General features: G+C 39.9%; 1 protein-coding gene across 50 annotated transcripts in view; it reads right to left on the bottom strand.

Moving 5' to 3' along the window:
- The window catches only part of TENM2 (teneurin transmembrane protein 2), a 1869083-nt gene that overhangs the window by 3989 nt on the left and 1840111 nt on the right, over window positions 1–24983 (bottom strand). For 46 of the 50 annotated variants that reach the window (XM_064161561.1, XM_064161557.1, XM_064161558.1 and 43 more), the window contains 8 exons: window positions 24387–24407; window positions 20051–20283; window positions 18436–18590; window positions 17067–17941; window positions 10828–11003; window positions 9055–9290; window positions 3977–4273; window positions 1496–3110 (listed from right to left, as the gene is read on the bottom strand). In XM_064161561.1, coding sequence (XP_064017631.1) covers window positions 1496–3110; window positions 3977–4273; window positions 9055–9290; window positions 10828–11003; window positions 17067–17941; window positions 18436–18590; window positions 20051–20283; window positions 24387–24407 — 3608 coding nt within the window. The remainder of the gene's footprint in view (window positions 1–1495; window positions 3111–3976; window positions 4274–9054; window positions 9291–10827; window positions 11004–17066; window positions 17942–18435; window positions 18591–20050; window positions 20284–24386; window positions 24408–24983) is intronic. The other 4 variants (XM_064161585.1, XM_064161590.1, XM_064161593.1 and 1 more) reach the window with 1 other exon arrangement.

Below are 24983 nucleotides of genomic sequence, written 5' to 3'. Positions count from 1 at the left end.
CCAACCAATCAAAAACAAAAAAAAAAAGGAAGACCTATATACAAAGAAGTTACTATTTGGCTTTGCAGCACTGCACTTGCTGGAGAAATTCTCTTTCAGCCAAACACAGGGGTTAACAAAGAATGGACTGGGCTGGGGAAATGGTTTTTTTTTGGTTTCCTGTTTGGGTTTGTTTTAAACTGCGGCAAGTACGGAGCCACCTTAATCACTTCTTTTGCAAGCTAACCTGTCTAGTGCATACACCAACAAATATTTCCATCACCAGTTAAGTATTTTTACAGACTAGGAGGTGTGTGTTACACTAAAGCACAATCTCTCTCTCCAGATTTCATGCAATGGATGGATAAATTAAATGAACACAATTTCAGAACATAGCAAAATATCATAAGATGACACTGAAAATCTAAATTAAACAATAGTAGATAAAAATAGGATTTCTTTAATTTAGGGCAACAAACTTTTATCCCAAGGTAATTTCAGTATTTTCACATTAACATATACAAATGTTACTATCTTCCAAGTGCAAAGTGGCTAGAGTAAAAGCTGTGGTGTATTCCACATAAAATGAGGTTCCTATGTTCCAGTAAAGCTGGATGTGATTTTCTTTGGAAGAAACACACACAATTTTCTTGAAATCCAAAGGAATGCTAAAATCAAGATAGCTCCTTTAAAAAAATTATATCCCTGCTCTAATGATTGTATACTGCATATTCGATTCTGAAAAAAGCTTTTCCTGAAGACATTAATTACCTTTCTTTTTAGAAAGTGCCAGCAGCTAGTTGAAGCGCTGTGTGATCTTACTAAGTGAAAAATTATAACTAATTATGAAGAGGTTACAAACTTTAACCAATTCCAACCTATGTGATCAAAACCTCTTCATTATTTTCCTTTCTCAGCTCTAATATTCCATAGTCTTTTAAGAAGGAATTAATTTTAAAAAGCATCAAGATTTTTATTTTAAAGACTAAATATTGTTTGCATATTAAAAGTTAAATGGGAAAAAGAGGTTTAATTAGATCCATTCTTTGTGCTAATTCATAGTGTGCCTGTGGGTTCAGTCAGCAGTTAATTTGGAAAGTAGCCCCGAAGGGAAGATGCTGATCAGTTCTGGTTCCTGATTTTGTAACTAACATGCCAGTGATTCTTGTAGACGACTTCACTTTTCTTTATATGGCGTTAGAATGAACAGATCTTTGTACTGCACTATTTCAATAGGCACAGCAGCACTATGACACTGCTGAAACTAAATACTTGGGCAATTTTAACTTTTTTTTTTTCCTCTCCTCCATAATTTATTGCATCTTCTCTCATTTGGTGCCCTTCATTCAGGGAGAAGCATTATCACAGAAGCAGGGCTAGGCAGCTCAAAAATGAAAAGGGCCCAAACTTTATGGAGGCTCAGCAGATGGGTGCATAAGGAAGGAAGTCTGATTTCTCTCCCAAATCAGCTTCCAAAACTGTAGTGCTGCTTGTAAAAAATGTAATGAAGTCTCACCTGTTACATAATTCTTTAGATCCAGTTCATTGCTGAGAGGGTTGTTACTCTTGAACATGTAGAGATTGAAAGGAGCGGGTTCTTTACCAATGTTCTTCCACATGGTGTAATCAGGAGATGTCCAGCGTCCAGCTAGGACATCATAGTCCCTTTGGGTGAAATGGACAAGTTTGGTTAAAGGATCATACAGCCCTCCATGGAAACCAATAACTAGCTGGAAGTCAGGGTTAGAGTCATAATAAATCTCCCCATATGCTGTGTACTGAAGCTGTTTGATCATGAGACCATTGATGCTGAAGACGGCTAACGGAGTGCCAGTGTTATCAGAGGCCACATAATATTCTTCCCCGCTGCTACTCTCCATTGCAAAGAGGTGGCCTTGCAGATCGTAGTACAAAGAGGTAATTTCTGAATTGGAATGATTGTAGACATGAGTTACCCTTGTTGGATTGTGAAGATCAGCATAAAAGTATTGTAAATGATGCCCCAGGTTAGTCTTATAGGAAGCTCTTCGTCCAAGTCCATCATAACGGTACTGAACACTCCACCCATTTGCTTTGTTGTAAGCTCTTGTTAAGAGTCCTTTGGAGTTGTACTCAAATACATCCAAGCCTCGCTGACACAGAAATCCATCATCATCAATTTTGTAGGGTATGTCCCCTAGGCGTGTTATCCTGTCTCTCAGGTCATAGCGCAGAGGCATCAGCCGGACACTGTTTCCAGGATTCAGGAGATGAAGGTTTCCATTGAGATCGTAGCTGTAACGCCAGGTTGGCCTATCGTTTACTGCTACGCTTTGCAGTTGCCCATCGCCATCGTAGTCATAGGTGTACTTGGTTGTGTTGGCATATGGACCAAGTTTCAGTTCTCTTTTAGTGACCCTTCCCATGCTGTCATATTGTACGGTCATCCAATACATCAGGGATCTAAACATCTCATACTGAACCTCCTTAATGCGCCCATGGGTATCAAAGTGCTTGCTCAGTGTCATAACTGCTGTAGTAATGATTTGATTTATATCATAATAAATCACTCCAAATTTGCCAAAATGCTCTACTTTGCCAGAAATCTCATCATAACGGTAAAGGTCAACTGGCAGAGGTGTCTCGCTTATTATGGGTTTGATGCTTGCGATTCGAAAGCTGTTATCATGATAGGTATAGTCAAACCTTGCATTGACCATACCTTCTTCAGAGAACCTGTAGATTTGTTTGTCCACAAGAGGACCAATTTTACGATAGCGAATTGTACAAGAGAAGCCTCCGCTTTGCAAGTTCACCATTTTTAGGACACCAGTAGTTTCATCATATCCGAAAGTAACAGCAGTGCTGTCATAAACAATTTCAGATAATTTAGATAGCTTTCCATACTTGTAGAAGACTTGTCGGCCAGTACCTAAAAAGGACGTTTTCAGAATCCTCCCATCATCACTGTAATCAAAAATCACGGAAGCATTGCTTTCAGGAGGGTTATAAATGTTCCTGATGTAGCCCACAGAGGTGTGAGTTGACATGCTGTGCCGAGCGACGCTGGGCATGGTGACGGCATGAAGCCGGTCTGAAGAATCGTACTCAAAGATGTACTGGCGTTGACTCTGAAGCAGCAGCACCATCGACTACAGGGAAAACATTTAATACACAGTTACTAGCTTTCAGCACTTGATCTCTGAGAGGGCATGAAGGAACAGAAAAGTTTACTGAAGAGGCTCTAATTTTAATTGAACAAAAGGAGAATTAAATACGTGAGTTTGGGACACGAGGCTGCTCAGGAATATTGTCAGGTTGCCAGGTGTTCGGGTCTGCTACTTGGAAATCAATATGCTGTCACTGCAGAGCCAGTGAAGGTTCAGAACCTATTAGCTACCCTCTCTTTAGTAGGATTTTTTTTCCTGTGAGAGGCAGAGTTAGATAAATAACATGATTTATATTTCTGCTAGCAGTTGTCATTCACAACTGTTACTGTGAAACGTGAACAATTAAGCAGAGAACACTGGCTCTGTTTTGCTTTAAACAATAGATTCAAAGAAGGAAAAGGGAAGACAATATGCAGTTCTGTATTATTAAAGATAACATTATGATTGAGGTGTCTTAATTAGGCTAAGTGAAAATGCATTATGATATTTTCATTTAATAAATAACAATTAGAGATGAATTGCCTGTTTCTACCTGAACCTTTTGTCAGGTTTACTCATGTGTTTTTTTTGTCTTAATGAAGCACAATTCATTGTGTTAGTTTATGCCATTACATCGCAGAATAACCATTTTCAGGAAAATATCAAAAGACACAAACCATGAACAAAGTATTTCCCATCAGAAATTACTCAAGTTCATCTGACTAATTGAAAAATAAGGACCAAAGTCAAAGGGATTCTTAACAGCTGGAATATGACACATTTTAGCTGTCTGTCACAGAGCTGAAAATGGAGCCCAATAGTACTTTGCCTCTGTAGCTATTGTCAGAAGTTGAAACATCATCACTTACTTTTTCTAGATAGGTGTAGCTCCAGACTTTGCCATCTGCAAACATGCGTGATATGATCCTGCCTTGCTTATCGATGTCTGTCCTTTCACTCATGGCACCGCGCTGTAGCCCAGCCAGGCGCCCATTGAAGAAATAGGACACATTCACAGCAGCCAGGCCACTGCTAGGTAGCCAAAGAAAAGGTCGTCCTAGCTGGTCATAAATGATCCTCAGCGTAAATTTCCGGTGATCATCATAGATTTTCTCTGTGCGTATGTTCCGGTCGTAATCGATAGATAGTAAATTTCTTCCATGCACCTATGGAATGAAAGAAGGCTGCACTCAGTGAGCAGTGGGCACTGTGGATTTTCAGTGTTAAAAGAGCATGCACATAATAGAACTCAATTTCTCCCCAGAATGTCTTCCTGCTAACTGGCTTTTGCTTTCTGCTTCTCCATATATTCAGATAAGGGGAACAAGGGGACACAGTATCAAGTTGTGCTGGGGAAAGTATAGGCTGGATGTTAGGAGGAAGCTCTTCCCAGAGAGAGTGATTGGCATTGGAATGGGCTGCCTAGGGAGGTGGTGGAGGCACTGTCCCTGGAGGTCTTAAAGAAAAGACTTGATGAGGCACTTAGTGTCATGGTCTAGTTGACTGGACAGGGCTCGGGGATAGGTTGGACTGGATGATCTTGGAGGTCTCTTCCAATCTGGTTGATTCTATGAAATGTATAACCTGCCAGAGTGTTTTACTGGGCTATATCCCATCTCCCTGCAACCGGGGAGCTGTCATCTTACAGAGAAAGCCTTCTCTTGCATCAGAACAGACAGATATAGTGCATACTTAGGTCTTAAAGTGCAAAGTGTTAGCATTTAGCAGAGAAATTTATTCTTAGCAAAGAAAGGAATTACTTGGCATGAAGGACTTTCTCCTCTGCTGCCATCAGCAGTTCTCAGCCTTCTTCCCTACAGTGACACCAAGAACAACAGAAGGTACTAAAATGTTATGCCTTCCTTGAGGTTTAGCCTCTTAAGTTCTGTAGCTGCAACACCCTGCTTATGAATTCGTTCATTTAATGGTATCTCAATTTACTTTACAAATATTTAATAGCTCCCTTGGCAGCCTCATGACTTCAGATAGGTTTCATCTCTTCTGACTAAAAATCCTGATCATACGGGCTGGGAAAGATGGGAGTTTTCATTTTGAGGAAACAGAAGTGCTAAATAATTAGGTGTTGGTTGTCTTTTTTTTTTTTTTTTTTACCCTCATGTTTTGCAGTTATAATTTTCAAATGCAAGCACAGCATGAAGGGTTTCAGTCCTGGGTTTTTTTTAGGTTTTAACTTTTTTTTTTTTTTTAAAACAAAAGAGCATAAAAGAAGCAAAGGAGCATTAAGAATGCCAAATGGAGAGGCTTCTAGTGAGAGTGCTATAATGAGAGATGCGTAAGTATATTCACTGGAGGCTAAGCCACAGAATTCAGGCTAATGCTGTAATCTGATAAAGCTTCTTAAGTAATTTAATTGTAGATGCATCATTAATAAAATAGAAGTCTTTAAATTAGAAATAATTTGAGAGCAATGACTACTTAAAAAGTATTCATCAGTTTCTGGGAATTTGGTCTTCGGCTTATATTTTGCAGTCGCTTTGATGAAGCAACGGTTTCTCTTATCCAAAATTAAACTGCACATCAAACAATATGTAAATTAACCCTGAGCCTTTTTTGAGGACATAAAAGTTATTCTGAGATATTTTCACTGGCAGGAGTAAACCAAATTCCCATCCCAACAAACTCTGTAGGAATTCAGTTATACAGAAAGCAAATTTAAAATTAATATGACTTTGTGTTTGCAAGGAAATAATTATTTCAAATTATCTCTCATTATCCTATTTCTTTCCCATTAATAAAATTGAGCTCTTTAACAGTTTGCTTTTCCTCAGTAAGCAATTATTAGAAAAAGCTATTTTCTGTAGTTTTTTCCCAAAGGTTAACCCAGCCACATCTCCTGTGATTCAAAGAAAAGACAGTTTGTTTGTTGTTTTTTTTTTTTTGAACACACTGACAAAATAAAGAATATTCTGTCTCCTACTGTAATGGAAACAAAGCCAGGGAAGTCAAACTCAACAGCAGTATTTTCTCAACTGGTTACTCTAGGACCTGGCCCAGTAGGATTAATCCTGATGTCAGAAATGCATCAGAATCTTCTACTTCACAGAGCTCTTCAGGAAGCAGAAAAGATCTTTCACTTCTCAAAACCAATTAGCTCTGACATGAAAGGGTTACTATACAACTGAAAGATCCCAGTTTCTTAAGGGCACACAGATTTTCTAAATAGAAAAAAAATCTTCAGAAAGATTACAAACTGAATTTTAATCTCCATTACAGTAGCTGCAACTGTAATCTGCATGTAGGAAAGTCCAGGTATCCTCCCTTTTCTCAGAAACATTATAAAGGTTATCAGTCTTCTTGCTGTAGAAAACTGAAGTATTAGGGTTCTTCTAATGTCTACAGAGATGAGAGCTACACATGCACACAAACATCACCTAGAGATAAAGAAGCATCTGCTTGGATAAATCAATAACTTCATTTTCATTTGTAAAATAAGCAGACCCAGACAATGTAATTGTAGTGTCACACTAATTATATAGAAATCCAACAGAATGAGTAACTCCCACTCTTCCTGGGAACACTAAGAATGCTATTACAAGTATTATGACTGAAGACTACCTAATAAGGTCTTTCTTTGTTCTACTACCTACACGTGTATCTGTTTTTCCCTTGGCTGCTGCTGAACAAGTGGCCCTTTGTGCCTCAAGTAAAGGTCTTGTAGCTTACGTGATGTTGCACCGTAACAAAAACTCTTCAGAAGAGAATCCTATCAAGACTTCACCTGAAACCACCACAAGACACTGAACGTGTCATGCATAAAATAGTAGCAGACATTAAGTGGGATAACACAAAGGTGAAGTGAAGGTCTTTCTTTCCCAGCTTAATGAAGTCTGCCCAAGTATGTGTGCAGAAGCTAACATGTACTGCTGTGATGTGCCTACATCACAGATGAGCAGAGGTGGGAGGCATGGGTAGCAGCACTACCTAGAGATTGGGCTAGAAGGCGCATTTAAAGGTCATCTAGTTTGACCACCCTGCAGTGAGAAGGGACATCTACTACAGCATGCTGCTCAGAGGCCCAAACAACCTGACCTGCAACATTTCCAGGGATGGGCCATCTACCACCTCTTTGAGCAACCTATGCCATTGTTCTACCATCCTCACTGTAAAAACTACAACGAAGAAATCTTCCTTCTATCTAGCTTAAATCTTCCCTCTTTCAGTTTAAACCCATCACCCCTTGTCACATGCCTGTCCCCATCTTTCTTACAAGTACACTTTTAGTCCTGAAGAAAAGGGCTCTGGGCTCCAGTAAATACTTGTAAGAGGTGAGACCCATGTACTGTCAATCCCTTTCAGTAACACTTGACTCCAAACTGGGGATTCAGGAGATGGTTGCGCATGCTCTGGGTTAGTTCTGCACCAATGTACCCTGTCTGTACTGCTTCATGCCCCAGCTGTCCCAGCTGCTGCACCCACCCTGCCTGCCACCTGCTCCCCACAATGTTTCAACTTGCTCTGTTTCATTCACTAAACAATTTATAAAGATGAATTAGACTAAATGAGATGCAAATAAATTCTCTGCTTTCTCCCTCATTTTCAAATTTCATTTTCAGTCCACTCAACCTGTTATAATCTCTTAGTGATTTTCATTTAAAAGAGCTAAATGGATATGTGATTATTGTTACACGAACCAGCACCAGACAATTAAATGTTGAGGTGTTGCTAGATAAAGCAGTGTTTTGATTTGCATAAACATGATGCAAGAAAACCCATCTCAGGCAAGGTTTCAGCTCTAAGACGTGTTTAACTTCAGCTAATTACCACAAGTACCTCTATTAAATTTTCAGTATTGAGAGTTAGGATTACAGCAATTTCATTTCAGGACCCTATTTATTTTTATTTTGAACATCCAGTCAAAACACAGTGCTGATCTATTTTCTACTTATAATCAAATTCTGCAGGTCAACACATCAAAAATCAATTACACATCCATGAAATTTAGTCATTAAGGATTAGCTGCTAATCTCATTCCATTTCTTGTCCAACCTTCCCCCTCTCTGCAGTAGGTGCATTCTGAGCATTTGTGAGAAAAAGGAAAGGCTTGTTAACTCAGCACTGTGAATTAGATGTTAAGCAATGGGAAAACACCAACATCTAATATCTGAGTCTTATTCTTTTCTTTTTTTTTTTTTTTTGTAAATTACTATGTAATTGTTTACACATATTGCATTTAATATGCAATCTTTAATACAAAGAACTGTATCTTATATCCAGCCACATTGAAAGAATCTTTACAGGAACCACGTTTGGCTCAGTGTTACCTTTGCCTTCTGCCCAGTATCCCAAAGCCCTTCCAAACCTATGCACAGTGAAGTAGCAGTGGAACTTTAGATACTTAAGGGGTGAAAACCAGGCCAGCTAAGCAGAATGGGATTAATCTGGCTGCAGCAGATCTTTAATTTGGCAGCGGATGGATTACATGACCTGAGTGTCTTTCTTATCCTATGCTTATGACTTTGTAATTATGGCAATTATTTTCCAATGGTGCCATTTGGGAAAGGGAATAAACACGATATGCCAGTCTCAATGAATCTGTAGGGGGATTTTACAGAAGCAGAATGTAACTGTGTAAGCTGTAATTGTGTTTGCTCCCCAGGACTAGCTGTGGGAAGTGTGCCACAGCATTATTTACATATAGTGAGTGGTCAGTTATATTTTTTAGCCCTCACTTTCAGAAGCAGGGTGACTTGCAGCAATAGTCTGGGTATTTTTACTAGCTTCTTTTGGAACACTTTTAGTAATGAAGCTTCTATAGCAGATTGCAGCAGATGATCCCATGCACTTAAATGACCTCTCAAATAAAGGAAAGACTGCCATACCAAAGACAATCCCTGAGCTGTACATTTTTAACAACCAACAGTAGCAAAGACATGTCCTTTAAAATGGAAAATTCATTTTCTGTTCACAAAAATCAGATTCTACTTACCCTGAGCTTTCTTCCAAACACAGTCACTTTGCCTTTAATCTGTTCCTTCCTCAGACGCCATTCAATTGAGTTTAAACCATTTTCCATTGGTAGAGAAATATTACATCGTCCTATGGTGGGAGTCACAGTCCCAGCCAGGACATGAGGTTCGCTGTGAAAGCTAATGCTCATGCCATTGGCATACATCACTCTCAAAGTACCATTATTACAGAGCTGGTAGCTGTTCCTCACTTGATCTACAGCAATAATGAAAAGAAAATAATTTAGCTGCTCCAGTCGTAAAGAAAACATATAGCTTAATTTGATTGGGATTTTATTGCACTCCTGTTGATGTTAAAATGAAGTCACCTTGCAATTACCACTGATGTGGTACTATCGTGGAAATTGCAGATGTTACTGATTCATGTAAAGAACAGTAGTGTAACAGTGAGCCTGCAGAGAGAGAGACTGTGTTTATTTCATTATGTTTTCCCTTTAGCCTTAATTGTGAATCAAAATGCACAGTAATAGGTGTTCAACCACATAATTTCTTTCTAAAATGAATAAAAAATCCTGACAAACTGAACTGATGGGTGAACAAAAAAGCACTAAACTTCAGGATAGAAAGAACCCAAAACCAAACCCAAACACTCCTGGACTCTAGGAGTGGGAAGAAGTAAGCATCTCCTCTTGTTCTTTCCCTCTGCCTTCCCTGCAGAGGCTTCGTCCAGAATTGCTGTTTGGCTTTAAACTCTCAAGGTGTGAAAATGACACTCACAGTTCTTTAGCTGCCTGCCTTCCTGCCACCACACCAGAAGTGCACTGGCCAGCTGTGCCCACTCAACCTCTTGGCTGACAGAGAAGAGTTACCAAAGTTATCCTGAGTAGTTTATAGCTGTGGAGTTCTCTAGCTCTTTGACACAACCAAGTCCATTCTTTGCCAGGATGGACAGTAACAGTGTGCAATTGTCACCAAAGCATCAATATTTGTCTACTAGGACAGCATCTACCTAATTAATAAGTTGGTACAAGAGAAATAAAGCCTTTGTAACTAGATGTGTCACAGTACAATAGTCTTTATGTACTGACATTTATGTCAGGAGACTATTGGTCAATCATGATATTCTTATTCCAGTGATGTTACATCTTAGCTAAAAAAGCTATCACTCACCAAATTTCTTTTAGTCTGTCCTTGCTAACTGTTTTCACTTCATCAGACACAATTCCTGGGCAGTGCTGGAAAGCTCTATACAAACATTTAACCACTTTGTTGCTGATGTCTCCTGCAATGCTGAGGCTGTAACACTGTTCTTGGAAGTGCCAGCTATGGTGCAAGATTGCCCTGATTGTTCTATGTTTTATTCAGTGGCAGTGCACAAATTTGGAAGATTTCCTTTCTAAAGGTGGAAGAGGCTGCCTGAGACTCTCTCTAGAAGGATCTTTACCCTAGCAGCCAACATTCAGCAGTCAGACTGCATCTCTGTGGCACTCAAGTCAGAACCAATTTTGCAGTGAAGTACAGAAACTATGCCAGTGGGTAAAGCAAAACTGATTCAAGAGGCAGCAGCATGACTAACTTAGACCAGCAGATAATGATATATTTGACACAAGGCATGACTCTTACCTGTCCTGAAGACCTGTCGTTTTAGGAATGAGCTTTATGGGAGGTTTTCTTGCAAAACTTAGACATTTCCCCCCTGCTCCTAAGTGTACTAATGACACAAATATTTTGTGAATTGCTTTCTCAAGTCGTGTGTGTGGTTAGCAGATGTGCTGAGAAGTGTGCTTTGGTACCTTGGACAACTGTATAGGAAGCCTCCACAGAGGAGAGATTTGTGATGACCGTGACATCGTCATCCCGATTAGAATTCTCAATGTCGATGGTAATAGACTTTTCCATCTCCCGATGAAGGCTAGTTACCACTCCAGTGGGACGTGTTACATTGGTCAGACGCCCTTCATGATCATAGCTAATAGAAAAGTTAGTGAGAGCAAAAAAAGCATGAGGATATATGTTCATTTCAATACTCAGTGTATTAATAATGCACATTTGTGCAAAAAAACCCCAAGTGAAATAGATTTTCAAGAACATCCTGGCCATACCTATTTCTCTGTTCTTGAGTCTCTAATGATGAAATAATAATTTTTAGAGATACTGATCTCAACTACACAACTGTAAATCCAAGTCAGCATATTAGAAATTATTTAATTAAATTACTGCAGTTATACAGACTGATGTTTGGCTCAAATAATGGCAGTTAGTGAATGAATCTGTATTTCAGTAGTTGCATTTCACTCTAAGGAGGTGGACTTACACAACTGCACACATTGCACACTTGCAATTAAAGTACTTAGTGGAAACTATAAAGTATGGTCTTAAGTGGTATATCAAGGAGTAAACTTGCCATAAAAGATTAAAAAAGGCGTCAGCCTGAGAACAGAGTAATTTCATTTAGATCTTAGCTGTGGTATTGAACTACATTTTGGGGTTGGTATTTTGGCTCATAAAGATGATTGATGAGAGGTCAAAGCACAGGACAGGTTGAAGTTGCACAAAGGGCAGCAGTCAGCACTCAGAATATACCTTAGAAGATGAATTAAGTGCTCCAGATGCATAAAGACAAGAAACCCTCAAAACCAAAGTGAAACCAAAAACCTCAAACCACCAGGAAAAAAAAGAAAAAGGGCTCTCCATGAATTTGTTGAGTTATATTTATTTAGAGGTATAAAGCCTGAGGAGGGGGGAAAGAAGAAAGCTGCCTGAAATCAAATGATGCTGTTCCTCCCTCTCCTTTAGTATGCTACATATGTATGCTAAAGAAGCAATCTCTTGGATCTTAAGGGCAAGAAATGTGGACCTGAAACAAAATCAGTATTCCAGTCTGACACTCTGCTTGCTGCAGCTCTCTACTTGTGCAAGAGTCTCTCACCCGGCCGCTACCAAAGTGCACATACTTCTAAACAGCAGAAAGGCAAGAAAAAATGTCCTGTGTAGATAAAAGAAAAAGTTTAGGTAGAGATTGAAACCAACTGGTCATCCTTCAAATGAAGAAATCCAGGGAGTGGGAAGCCTGGAAGAGAACTGGTAAATCCATTGCACTGCCTGAGAGTAACAGAAGAGAAGAGGAGCACGTTTAGTATCACGGAGCTAGCTGAGTTCTTTCTATGTTGTGGTTAGCTGTAAAGATGAAAGAAAAAAAAAATCAATGCTTTCAACATGACTTTTTACAATTAAATATTTTAGAAACCTTAATGTAGGTCACCTGAACTGTACAGCACATCTTCAAAACTAATACACAGATCACCTCCTCAATTAATACAAATACAAAATATAACTTTCAAATCCATTGCAAATTGCTGCACCTATTCAACTGAATACTGAGGAAAGAAAAAAAATCACCTGTGGAGCAACATGTCTTACCAGACCCAGTGGAATATTAGACAAATAGTAAACCAATGAAACAAAGCATAATGGAAGCAATAATATATGGTAAGGATTATAAAATGTATTATAAAAAGACTCAATAATATGTTGTCTTTTAAGCAATTCAGGATTGATTAAAGATTCAGGAGTGTGATTTTTCCTACTAAAAGTTACAAGTTTCTACACACACATATATATATATATATAAACCATATTGATAAGATACTGGATAAAAGATATGGTGAGATAATCTATGAATGGGGATTGGTTAAGCCTATAAAAAAGTCTTCACAAAAAATACTGCAAAGCACTCGTAAAGCAGAGATGAGGTAAGAATCTGACCCAGCCAAGCACACATCTATCAGGGCAAAAAGAACCAAGTCCCAGAAATGGACAGTTTAAAAAAATCTCAAGGTCACTAATGTCTGTATGTGGACTGCTTTGGTACATTTTGCAATTAGCAGAGCAATCAAGAGAATATTTAGCTGTCAAATATTACAGAAGAGATAACGTTATTTAGGAGAAACTAGCAACATCTCTGAGTGGTTTCGGCATGACTATGTAGGGCCTGGTGAACACCCAGAGAAAGGGTTGGAGAAGTGCCTCATCAGCAGATATATTTTAGGCAATGCAAATGAGATATTAATTTAAACTCTTCATTGCTGGGGTTTTAATTAATGCAGAAAAAATTCCTGGGGATTGCTGTGGGCTACTCACTGAACATCTCTGTTCAAAGTGCAAGGGCAGTCTAAAAAGTAAATATGGATGAGGACGTAGAGACTGAGACAGAAAAATGAAAATATTCTAATGCTATTTCTAGAAATTGCTGCCTTGCCCTCTGCCATGGGGCATATTTCCCAGGGCTGGGAACAATTTCTGAAATCAGGAGAGAATTAAAATGGTTTATAAGGAAGATATAGAAACACTTAAAGTGACATGTACATTCTGTGAAGATCTGCAGATCATTTACTTTACAAGCTAGACAGATAAAAATAATGACTACTTAAATGATATATACACACTGCAATACAAATGCATAAAGCAGCCATTTCTACTTTATCAGTTACATCAGTATTATCCTATTTTAAAAAGTACTTTGACAGCAAAAAATGTAGAATTAATAAAAATTTTTATGCACTAGAAAATTTAGAAGTGACACATGGTTGAGGAGATTTTGTTCTAAAAAATATGAGCATTATGTGAGAGCAATTGCTCAGCAGAATACAACACCTAGCTGTTGATCTGAATAAAAAGAAAAAAAGGTATATAAGAATTAAATGTTTATACCTTTCTTCTTTGTGACATGAACCCAGGTCTAGTGAAGTTTTAAAAAAAGGGGAAATTTTGCAATAGAAAATACACTGTTCGATCAGGGGCAAATTGATGTCCTTCAGAAGCAGCCACTACATGTCACAGACACTACATGTCTGTGACAGACTGTCAAGCTAGAGGTGTCAGATCTGATAAGCCAATCTTAAGATCTTCAACTGAGGAGGGTTCTGGATACACTGAAATTTCTGAGCTTTGGATATTGACTTCAGTTAGAGTCAGCTTCTGTCACAAGCTTTTCTACTAATAAAATTACAAGGGGAGAGATCCTTTCATAACTCCAGTACCTTTAAAAAAGTGTCACCTTATGCCCACTAACATATTGCTAATTGTGACTAAGTCTGTTAAGCTGGTGATGGTTTCCAAGATCGTGCTTCCCAGGACACCTCCGGATAATGCCCGCTACCAGCAGGCACAAAAGCTGTGGGCTGGTTCTGCCTGCAGCCTGGAGATGGGGCCTGACAGCCTGGTGACACTGAACCCACCACAGCCTGCTTGTGTACGCTGGGCCACCAAATGCCGCTCAAACATAAGACACAGCTTAGCACTTGTCTGTCACCTTCTCAGATAGCTGCAAGTGTCTCACCTATGCAGCCCTTTACTGGGCTTGTGGCTGTGCTTCCATGGCAAATATTACCACACCTGTACATTTGATGCAGCTTTTATTGTTAGCATCCCAGTCACCTTTGAGGTTTGAGACGTGAGTCACGTACAGTACTACAGGAAGGAGCGACAGCAACTTTTGGCTTACCACAGAGCAGGGCAGGATGCAGATCCACAGACATTTACATATGTCTCTATTTTCTCTCCTTTATAAAAAACACGCTGATTAAAGAAGAAAACTGCAGCATTCTCTTAGGATGCTCCCAAGACCAAGTGGAATACCACTGAGGACCACTTCAAAGATCTGTGCTTCATGCCCAAACCCAAGCTTAAATTACCCTACGTGAGCCTGCTGGTAGCTATTACATTATTTAAGAGCTTTGCCTACTCCTGCTGCAAATGAACTCTGAGCATATACACATGCGGTCTAAAACTAATACACCTATGGAGTGCGTATCCACGCCCACACAGAAGAACAGTTTGTGCATACATTTCTCTGCATTACACACGTGTGCTGGGATATACTGCACCAATTTAATTCTGTGAGCAATTCCAGGGCACAGTTTCAGACAAAAGGCCTAGACCCAGTAAGATAGCACAGCCCTTCAACACCTGGTTGATAAAAATGCACTGAAATACATTTTTCATGAGAACTCTATTTCATATACTGTTTTACTACTTCAAAGGTACTTGTTCTTTTCCAGTTCTGCTGCTGCATTAACAATTTGGGGTATTGATTTGGTGTATCAGTGTGTGAATGTAATAGTACATAATCGTACCAGTTTTTGGCTAGAGATTTATCTTCAACTGATAGTAACTTATAGCTACCAAAGTAAACTGCTTAACGTTTAATACAGCTCCCCTTAGAGCTGCTTTGAAGAACAAATAGGAACCAAAAGCCAGTACTGAGTGACTATGGACTGTGATTGCTTACGTTTGTACATTTCATTTAAATAATCCTTATAATCTTATTAATAAATCCCTGAACTGGAGGGGTGGTGGTGGTGGTGCTCTATGAGATGACAAAGCATATTAAGGAGTTACTGCAAGTCAGCTGCTTAGGATACGCCTAAAGGAGATGCCTTTATTTTTCTGGTATTTTGTAATTAGTATGTAAAGTTTTAAATTACTGAAATTACTCAATTGAGTAATGAGCAATTAAATTACTCATGTAGAGTTTAAAATTACTTTGCTATTTAATTTTCTACAATTAGTTACTAGTGTTTTGAGAAATAGCTATTTCGTATGAATTCTTATCTGAATCTTGAGCTAGCTATTGAGGGTAAACCACAAAAAACCTACCTAAGAAGGGCATTCAACTCTCAGCAATAATGTGAGATTTTACCACCATCCAGTACAGTGAGCTTTTACTTGATCGTGTAATCAGCAGGTAATGCTGTCACGCGTTCACATAATTGGATTATTTTTATAGCTATGCGTGCTAAAGCAATACTTTTTGCAAAATACGAAGGAAAGGAAAGCCCCTCAAACTCTCCATATCTCTACTCAGAGCCTAGTGAAAAAGCGCAGCGTTCAATTTCCAGGGCCATATCTGAAGGAGACCACGAGAGGGCACTGCTTTCCTTTTTACAGAAACAATGCACACAGCGGACCAAACAGTGATGTGCGATGCTGATTTAGGTAACATTTCGAGCAGACTGAACACAGCCCTTCTTATTCCCGCACTGCTTATGCTTTCTCTAAAGAGAAAGTAAGTGATGGCCAAGCTGAAGGCATTCAGCAGCTAAAAGAGGTCTGCGTCATTGTTTGTCATAACCTTAACAAGGCTACCATTTAAAATTAAACAGAAAGCTTTATCCATTCTACCCACTCATTTTAGAAATGCTATTTAGCAATCATTAATTATTTACAACAAAGTACATTTTTCAATATGTCGTTTAGCTTCCATTTTAAAAACTGTTTTGATCAATAAATGGTAATAAGACCACAAAGAATAGGATAACTATTAGTAAAAATCTAGCTCCTTTTTATAGATTGTTAATATAGTTCTGAACTTCATCTCTGGTGGCTTTGATTGAAAGAAGAAGTTCTGCCTTTTTTAATCTACGTGCTCAAGAACAGCAGTGTGCTTTAGGGTTATCTATAAATTACGGAAGTTGCATCAGGGGTCTGACAGCCTAGCCAGGGATCTCATTTCCTCTCTTGTCTCAAGAATGAACAATCAGTGAAGTTAATCAACATTTTAACAACTATGAGTAATATATGAGTCTGAACAAAAAGATCTGTAATTTGAATTCCAAAAGCAAGTGCACCATTAGGGTTCCTAGAGAGAGGCAGCTCAGTAGGAGCCACTGATTGCTTGGGGCTGGTCTGGATGTGTTACCTGCAGCCTTGCAGAGGCTCAGTCTGGGAAATCAAAAATGGGTTTCTGAATGTGGTACATGGTCCTTTGTGCTCGAGGCAGGTGAGCTTCCTCACTGGCCCCACACTGCATGTGAGAATTTAGGTGGTCTGGTACCAAACCAAAGGATCCAACAAAACTGATGAAACCAAGAAGCCACTTTGTCATTTCCAGTATCACACTAGACTGAGATGTAATGGCCTTACTCAGTATCAGTGAAAAGCCTACAACAAATTTCAGCAGGGCCAGTTTAGGGCCTACTCACTACCATTTGAAAGATAAATGTACGCTTAATATATCCAAAAACATTCTTACTCATAAAATGTTGTCCATCCTGTTTCATCACTCTTCGTTGCTAAGAGACCACTGTTTCCGTTATATGTCATTAATCCGAGCTCCAGGGTCTGTGTTGAGACTAGCTTGAGTTCACCATTAGTGCCAACAGCCAGCGTGACAATCTGATTATCCGGCATCAGTAAGTGGCGGGGCATCCCACTGGCATCCCGACGGACCTTCAAGGAGTTGCCATTGTTGTCCATCACCTCCGTGACATCGTTATCGCTGCTATAGGTGAAATTGTACAAGTACTCCCCGGTAACGAGGCTGAGAGTGTACTGGTGAATCCCATCAGCATTGAAGACATACAGCTCCTGTTCTCCTGGAGATGCAGCTTCATATTGGTTAAAAGAATTAAGAATGGGCCTGTTTTTACTGACAGCCCTAATGCGGATGTTTCCAAGATCAGCTATGTAGATGGTACCGTCTGGGGCCACAGCTAAGGAAGATGGTGAATTTAAGATGGCATCAGTGGCATACCCATCATCCCCAGAATAGCAATTACAGTTGACATCATTTTTGCAATCACAGTCTGAAGCTGCCCCTGCAAGAAGGCATATTTCTCCATTGGTAGTTACCTGGCGTAGCCGATTAATTTTTTTTTCATCTGTCTCACTGATGTAAAGAATTCCTGTGTGTGAGATGGCAATGGCACTGGCTGATTCAAGTGCAGAATGAATAGCCAGTTTGCTAAGAGAGTAGTCTATACCGGGAACCTGGCAGTGCATGGGGCGTCCAGCAATAATGCTAACTTGATGATTTTCTGTGATCCGTAAAATAACATTGTTCTCTAGGACATAAAGTGAGTTGTCCATGGGATTGACAGCGAGATCAGTAGGCCACTCCAGCCGTACCTATGAGTTGCACAAATTATTACTGTAAAACTCGTAACTGAAAAGAACACTTCTAGTGTTTAAAATTCCACGTGTAACAACAGCAAATTAGTGAGGGGTTTATCAGCACAAATCATGAAACCAAGTCATGAATGGCAACTAGTTCAAACAATGGTTTTGTTTTTTGGAAATATTAAAGCTATGCGCAGTGGTAACTCTGGCTAATTGTGTTTCTGTGCAAAGAATGAATGCTACATTGTGAAAGCTCTACAATAATTACAGGAAAACAGGCAATTAAGACAATAACTCCCATTAGCGCAACCTTATTTCTCTACAGTTGCATAAATAACCTGTGCTAGCCACAGTAAAAGGATGGTTCACTCATTTCAATAATGAATCAAATATGCTATCATCTTGTGCTGCATAATGCATTTCTTAAGTGGCCAGGAAGTCATCCAAAATAGATGCCTATTTTTTCTAAGGCTGAGAAGAAAACAAATGCAGTAAGACTCTACCTGGGTGACATCCATGCTGGAATCGCAGCTGAGAGGTCGCACAGCAGTTAGGTCATTGGAGCCCAGCAGGGTTGATATGATTCCATTCTGATCCACTTTTCTAATCATTGTGGCATCAACAAAATACATGAGACCATACTTATCCACTGCAATTCCTGCAAACATAAGCCCCAGGCATCAGTGAAGCAGTGAGGCTTCCAGCTTCCAGACACACTTCAGCTTAGTAACACGTTTACAAGTTTGTTCACTTCCCCTGTTCTTTCCTCCCTTCCAACTTGAGCACAGGTCCAGGAACCCTCCACATGCCTGTAGTTTTGCTCAATAAGTAGCATCAAGCAGGTTTCTTTTGGGGGGGCTTTAAAGAAAAGAAAATCATCCAAATCTGAAAAACAACAACATGCTGAAGAGCCAACAGAATGTGTCGGCTTATTTCTACATTTTTCTAAATTCAAACTCTGTATGAGATACTCCCTAAATAATTTAATTTTTAATTTCAGAAAGTGGGGGCATTGCTTTCTTCATTTGAAGACTCTCATAAAGGTGAAGACTTTTCAGAAATCTTTTCCAATTGCTTTAAATATGTGGAAACAGTAAAAGGCTGTTCTGTTCTTTCTAGAAGTTTTGTAATTCTTTGACCTGTTGAACGTGGGAAGAACATCTGGTGTTTCCAGATGAAGACACAAGGTTTTCCAGCTTAGGAAAAAAAGGAAAGGTTCAATGTCTCTCACATTGGGAGTCCTTAGAGAGGAAAGGCACAGAATGAAAGGGTCCTCCCTTGGAGGAACAGAAGGATGCTGCTGCCTGTTGTGAGGAGAGGGGACAGGCATTCTCTCGCTTGCCTTTCCTGCTTTGATTTGGCACACTGCCTTGTCTGTTTCTTTGGCTGAAAATAAAATATTCATCTAAAAATTCTATCTTCCAGTGGTCGCAGTGCTCATGCTATTGGGCAGTGAGAGTGGATACAGCTTTATCTTCCTAACTTATGTGTAGGGGCTTGAAACACACAAACAGCTCTGTCTTGTTAACATACTCTGTATTTGTTTTCACTGTCATCTAATTACTTTCAACACTTAAATAAAATCCAAGTATGTTTGAAACACGTGGCAATATACCTGATTAATTAATCCTTATGATTATAATGAAACAATGGAAAAAAACTTAATCTTGACAAGAAACATCCCAAAATCTCTACGCCATTTTGAAAACATTTCGTTAAAAATCTGAAACCAGAAAGGACAAAAATCCTTTCATTTTTCCCCTGCCTCTGAAGAAAAAGGGGATACACAGAATAAAAACAGAGAAAAAAGCCACAGCAGGCAGTTTTTCTCCCCAAAGACAGCATCTCAAACGTTAATTTGTTTCCCAGTTTACATGCTTGCTTCTTGGAGTAAGCGGTATCCTGCTAATTTGTGTTCTGTTCTCCTTTTGCAGTGTTCAGTGTTGGGGTAATAAAGTTTGCTTTAACTAAACAAAGCACGAACACTTGCCAATCCACTGTAATTAAGGCCCAGAATAAAAATTACTGAGCAAGGAGTGATTTAATTGCCAGATAATTATTTCCACATCCAGCCTAGCCTCATGCAGTCATTTTCTCCAGCTTCTTTTCCTACTTTACCTCGAGGGCTCATTAGAGTTGCGTCCACTGCCTTCCCTCCATCCCCACATCTGGCTTCATCAAAGGGCAGGCATTGCTCTCCAGTCCCTGCTACCACTTCAGAGTTACCAGCTAGGTCTTTCGTGCCAGTGAGGGACTTGACTTTGTATATCCGCCGGCTATTGGTGTCCGATACATATAGAGAGCCTGAAACAGGGTCCACGGCCAGATAGTATTTATGAGCGGGATTGTTGCTTTAGAGAAAAAGAAAGCATAAAACAGAAACAGCTGAGCAGTCTAGAAACTTCACAGGCTTTCAGAGCTTGGATACTCATCAGGCACAGAGAGATCTGGAAAGAAAGTCTGACACCTTCATACAGAGGTGGGGTCTGAAGGACTACTATCTGAGCACCTAATGTGATTAGGGTCTGGTCAGTGTTTCAGGATTGTCCTTTCAAATCTCTTTCATCCTACTACACTAAACCTTGCACAGCAGAGCCGAATAAGCCACAGCTGTACGGCAGACTTTCCTCTTGATCTCTTTAGCCCTTCAGATCTGCTCCAGGTCAATTCTCTTTGGCTTACCACTCTCTACATTGTGCCCCTCCTCTGTGCCACCTTGTTTAACTTCCTTTGAAAGCAGAAGTCACAGGAGTAAGATCAAAGAATCAGCTTTTGAGTCGTATTATGCCACAAGATTTGTGAGGCCTTATATAAATAGAAGGCAGAGGCATAACAAATTTATTCCTCAAGCAAATTTGCTCTCATTCATTCTTATCAAGAATCTCATTTACGACAGGTGAAGTTGCTTATAGAACTAAAACCAGAGACCTCAAGTGTCTGACTTTAACTCCAAACCTTCTGTTGTTGAAAACCTGGTCCTCAGTTTGTGATTAGAATGGGTACTCATATGCAAAGCTGCCTCTCTTCTGTAATATATGGTTTGTGACAGCTTGTCGCATTTTGGAACTACTTTAGCAAATCATCTGCAAATTGAGGAATGTCAATCTTGGCCATATATATACATTCACACACACACAACTGCAGCACAGAAGTATTTTCAAATTCTTGCTTGGCTATTTTAACTCAGTTTAGTTGGATTTTAAGCATGATGTGAATTTTCCAGCCTTTGGTGCCTATCGGTGAGTGTAAATAAGGTCAATGATGGTTTCAAAGCATGGAAGACAAATGAAGACAGGAAGAAAAAATATGAAGGTTACTTACCAGTAACCAGAGATAATCTGCCTCCAAATATCCACACTCCTAGTTTCATGTGGCAAAAGTGCCCATCTCCAAGAGTGAGGATACACAGAGGTCAAGTTATGATGGACATATGCCATTTCTTGATCAAACTTGCTGAAGGTATAATAAGGCCACTTTTGGCAGGTGGATTATCAGCAGCGCAAAGACAACTGCCTTCACATGGTCAGGACCAGATTTGGAGGAATGAGGAGACCCCAAAATATCACTTTCTACAGTTATCTTCCTCTGCATTAGTGTTTGACATGTCATGATTTTAGGTCAATAATGGTTTGTGCTAAAGCTGTAGAAAGTAGGAAGGGTGTTGGTTTGATCAGAATTCAGTAAGCAGAGATAATACCATCTGCTGAAGTCTAGGAGTGTAGAAATTAGAGATGAAAAAATACAATAAACAAAAAATACTTAGCAGGTTTCTTTCATGCATGGATCTCAAAGTACTTTAAAAAGATGGGTATTACACCCATTTTACAGAGGAGGAAACTGAGGCACAGAGAGGTTAAGTGATATAGACAAAGTTATGTAGGGAGACTAGTAACATGCTTGAGATTAGAGCACAATCTTTTATCCCAAGTTCCCTGACTTATCTTCAGCAGCAGACTGCACCTTTTCACTAGGCCCTTAGCACATTCCTTCTCATCCCTCCAAAGCAGAGCTTAGTATTCTTTGCCACGCAGAACAAGACTTCTTTTCACTTAGAAGATTTCTGCTGTTTCTTGAGTACCTGAGCCATACAAACACCTGCACATTTGTCATTATTCTGAACTTCTGTTCTCTTCTTCCACCATGCTTTTCCCTTATACTGGCAAGCCAACTTTGCTGTGACATTAGCCTTGTGCCACATCTCACAATTACACCCAAACTCTGCTCAGGGCTTTGCTGCCTCTCTGCGGGGCTCCAGCCCAGAGTGTCTTTAAAAAGCCTGGCTCTTTTTAGACGTGTGGCATCCCCATCTTGGCCGAACAAGGAGAACCTGAAGCAGGTAGAAACCCGAGCTGGGCAGCTGCTTGCTGTCAGAGGTGGGCACCTAAACTGGTGTCAGTGGTGGGAGCGGCTCATAGCAGTGCTTAGGGGAGCTACAGAGAACAGCAGCCACTGCGTGACTCTCGAACAGTCTCTCTTTTCAGACATGATTTTGCCAGCTTGTGCCTACCTTCCCGAGTGAGCACTGAATCACAGAATAGTTTGGATTGAAAGGCACATCTGGAAAGGCTGCCCAAGGGCCAAGCAGCCCAGGGTCACAATGCCCAGGCAGGTTTGGACTTGCTCCAGAGAAGCAGACTCCACAACCTCTCTGGGCAGCCTGCTCCAGTGCTCTGTCACCCTCAAAGAAAAGAAGCACATCCCTCCTTCCTTTCTGCCTGCACCCAGCCTCAGGTGGGTCCCACTGTTAGCAGGATGGGATAAGGTATGAATCAAAGTAAAGAGACATGGCAGAACATGGGCTTTCTTCCTCCGAAGTCATTGGTGTGTCCATGTTGCTCACCCTGCCCTTTGCTCCTGGAATCTCCCTCAGGGCAGTTTTTCCAGAGTCATCCATGAGCTTTTGTTCCAGATTAGGGAGCAACACCCTGGAGCTGCAGTACTACTGCACACTCATTTTCTCCTTCCTGAGCTCAGTAAGGGAACAGGTAGGGGTTGACACTTCATGTAAAATATCTGAGAGACTGGCAGAAAACAACTGGTGTAAGCAGACAGGCACTCATTGTGCCCCTAAAGAAACGATGAGATTATTACCTCAAACAGGGATGTAGTTTATAAATGAGTCGTAAATATTTCTAGAACTGGCATCTGACCAGTTAATGACCTCTGCCTCTCTTTAACTAGTCCTATTGAAATGTTTTAAGCAAATTATAGGGGGCCAAGGAGTATATACCTTGTTGTGAAAGATTTCCCATAACATTTGCTATTGCTCAGACAATTCTGCCAATAATGACCCCATCTCCAGTGCTCCCTGGTGAATGCAGCAGGTACCATTCAGAGCAGCCTTACTCTGGTCTGTGAGGGAGCCTGGTGCCTGACAGCCAGTGCAGGCAGGATCAGCTTCTCCTCCTTATTCCTCTCAGCTATGCAGCAAATTCATATCAGTGTAACAACAGCTTTGCATTAAATGTGACCAAAACCCTAAGATGCCCAGAGCGAATCTCTTAAGCACCTGAAAAATTATAAGCTATGTTAATGCAAATGAGGAGCCTCCAGCATCACCAATAACCACTAGCAAACTGTGCAGGAATTTGTCTAAATAAGAAAATCTATTGGTGTTACACTTGCTCTGCCAAAATACAGCACAACGGGGAAATCACATGGTTCGGTCCAGACCACCTATTGCATCTGACTTGTATTGCAGAAATGGAAAGTATGGTTTCAAAGGATGATGCACAAGATACTACTGATTAATTTACAACAGCTCTTCTTGTTCTTCCCCTTGTTGTTCTTCAAGGTGAACATCCTCCCTGTCCCAGGTGCAACATGGAAGAAGGTACAAACATTTCCTATGCTGCTGCCATGCAGAAGGCCTACTGCTCAGGTGAGACAATGAGAAATCTCTTTCTGCTAATGCCTGGAAAGGTTCTGCCTCCCTCATGAATCTCACAGTGACTGTATCTAGTAGGTGCAAACCAGCCCCACATGTTGACTGACTGTTAAATGTATTTGATGAAAGAAAATAGAAACTAAATTATGAAAAAGGACAGAGGGTTTGGAAAATCATTAATGACCAGAAAATTAGTTTTTGACCTAATTGCAGTCATTAGTGCTTTTGTGAACCTTCCTGGCATTCATAAAACTGCTGTGGTAGTTTACCTCAACCATTTAGACCAATTATAGGAGAAGTGTTTATATAGAAGTTAGTTTGGGGTTCATTATACTTGCATTCTACTAGAAATTTCTAATTACTGTCAGAACTTATTTGGTTGCTTTTTGACTGCATTTCATAATTGCTAAAGCTCATCATATTCATAACACACAATTAGCACATAAAAATGTTTCTATATATGGTACATGAAGAACATAACAGTACACAAGAAGCACAACACAAAAAGCAAACACAATGAAGCAAACAAACCATATCAAATTATATGGGAAAGAGCTCGTGGCTTACCTATGTTTAAACTCTTTATTTCTTTATAGAAAGGGAACAGAAGAAAAAAAAGAACAAACAGTTAGCTGAAGAATAGATGGTAAAGCAAACATAGTATTTGTTTTATTTTACAAAAGGACACAGGAGAAGGTATCTCTTTTCAGCACTAGCCTTAGCTTGGTTTACAGATGAAGAGCAACTAGGAGTGATAGATTTGTGAGCTAGTTCCCTAGTAGGATACCCCTGCCCCCAGCCCCCAACCCCCATATGTTTAACAGAAAAAAAAGCTGGACTGTTTCAAGAATTTCCACACAGAAGTATGTGTAGCTTGTGGGCTAGAAGAGAGAGAAACTGGCAGTTTTCTGAATACTGAACTGGGAAAGTGAAAGCACTGGGCTTAGGATATTGTCTGCCAGCTGGAGGCAAACTCTTTAATCAAAATAGTTTTCCAACAGGGTATTTCCAGAATTTATAACAAATTTCTACTAGACAGCTCATTTTCCTCTCCTCCTGGTCTCTAAAATAATTGCTTAAAGTATGTTTGGATGCTCTCTGTTATCCATTTAAAGCAAATCAGGGTAAAGAAAAAAGTCCTTCTAAGAGATCAGTTAGACACTG

The sequence above is a fragment of the Pogoniulus pusillus genome, chromosome 22 (genome assembly GCF_015220805.1).
Source record: "Pogoniulus pusillus isolate bPogPus1 chromosome 22, bPogPus1.pri, whole genome shotgun sequence".
Taxonomy (NCBI): Eukaryota; Metazoa; Chordata; class Aves; order Piciformes; family Lybiidae; genus Pogoniulus; species Pogoniulus pusillus.
Note: the sequence above shows the minus strand (reverse complement) of the source record. Positions and strands in the feature narration are given on the sequence as shown.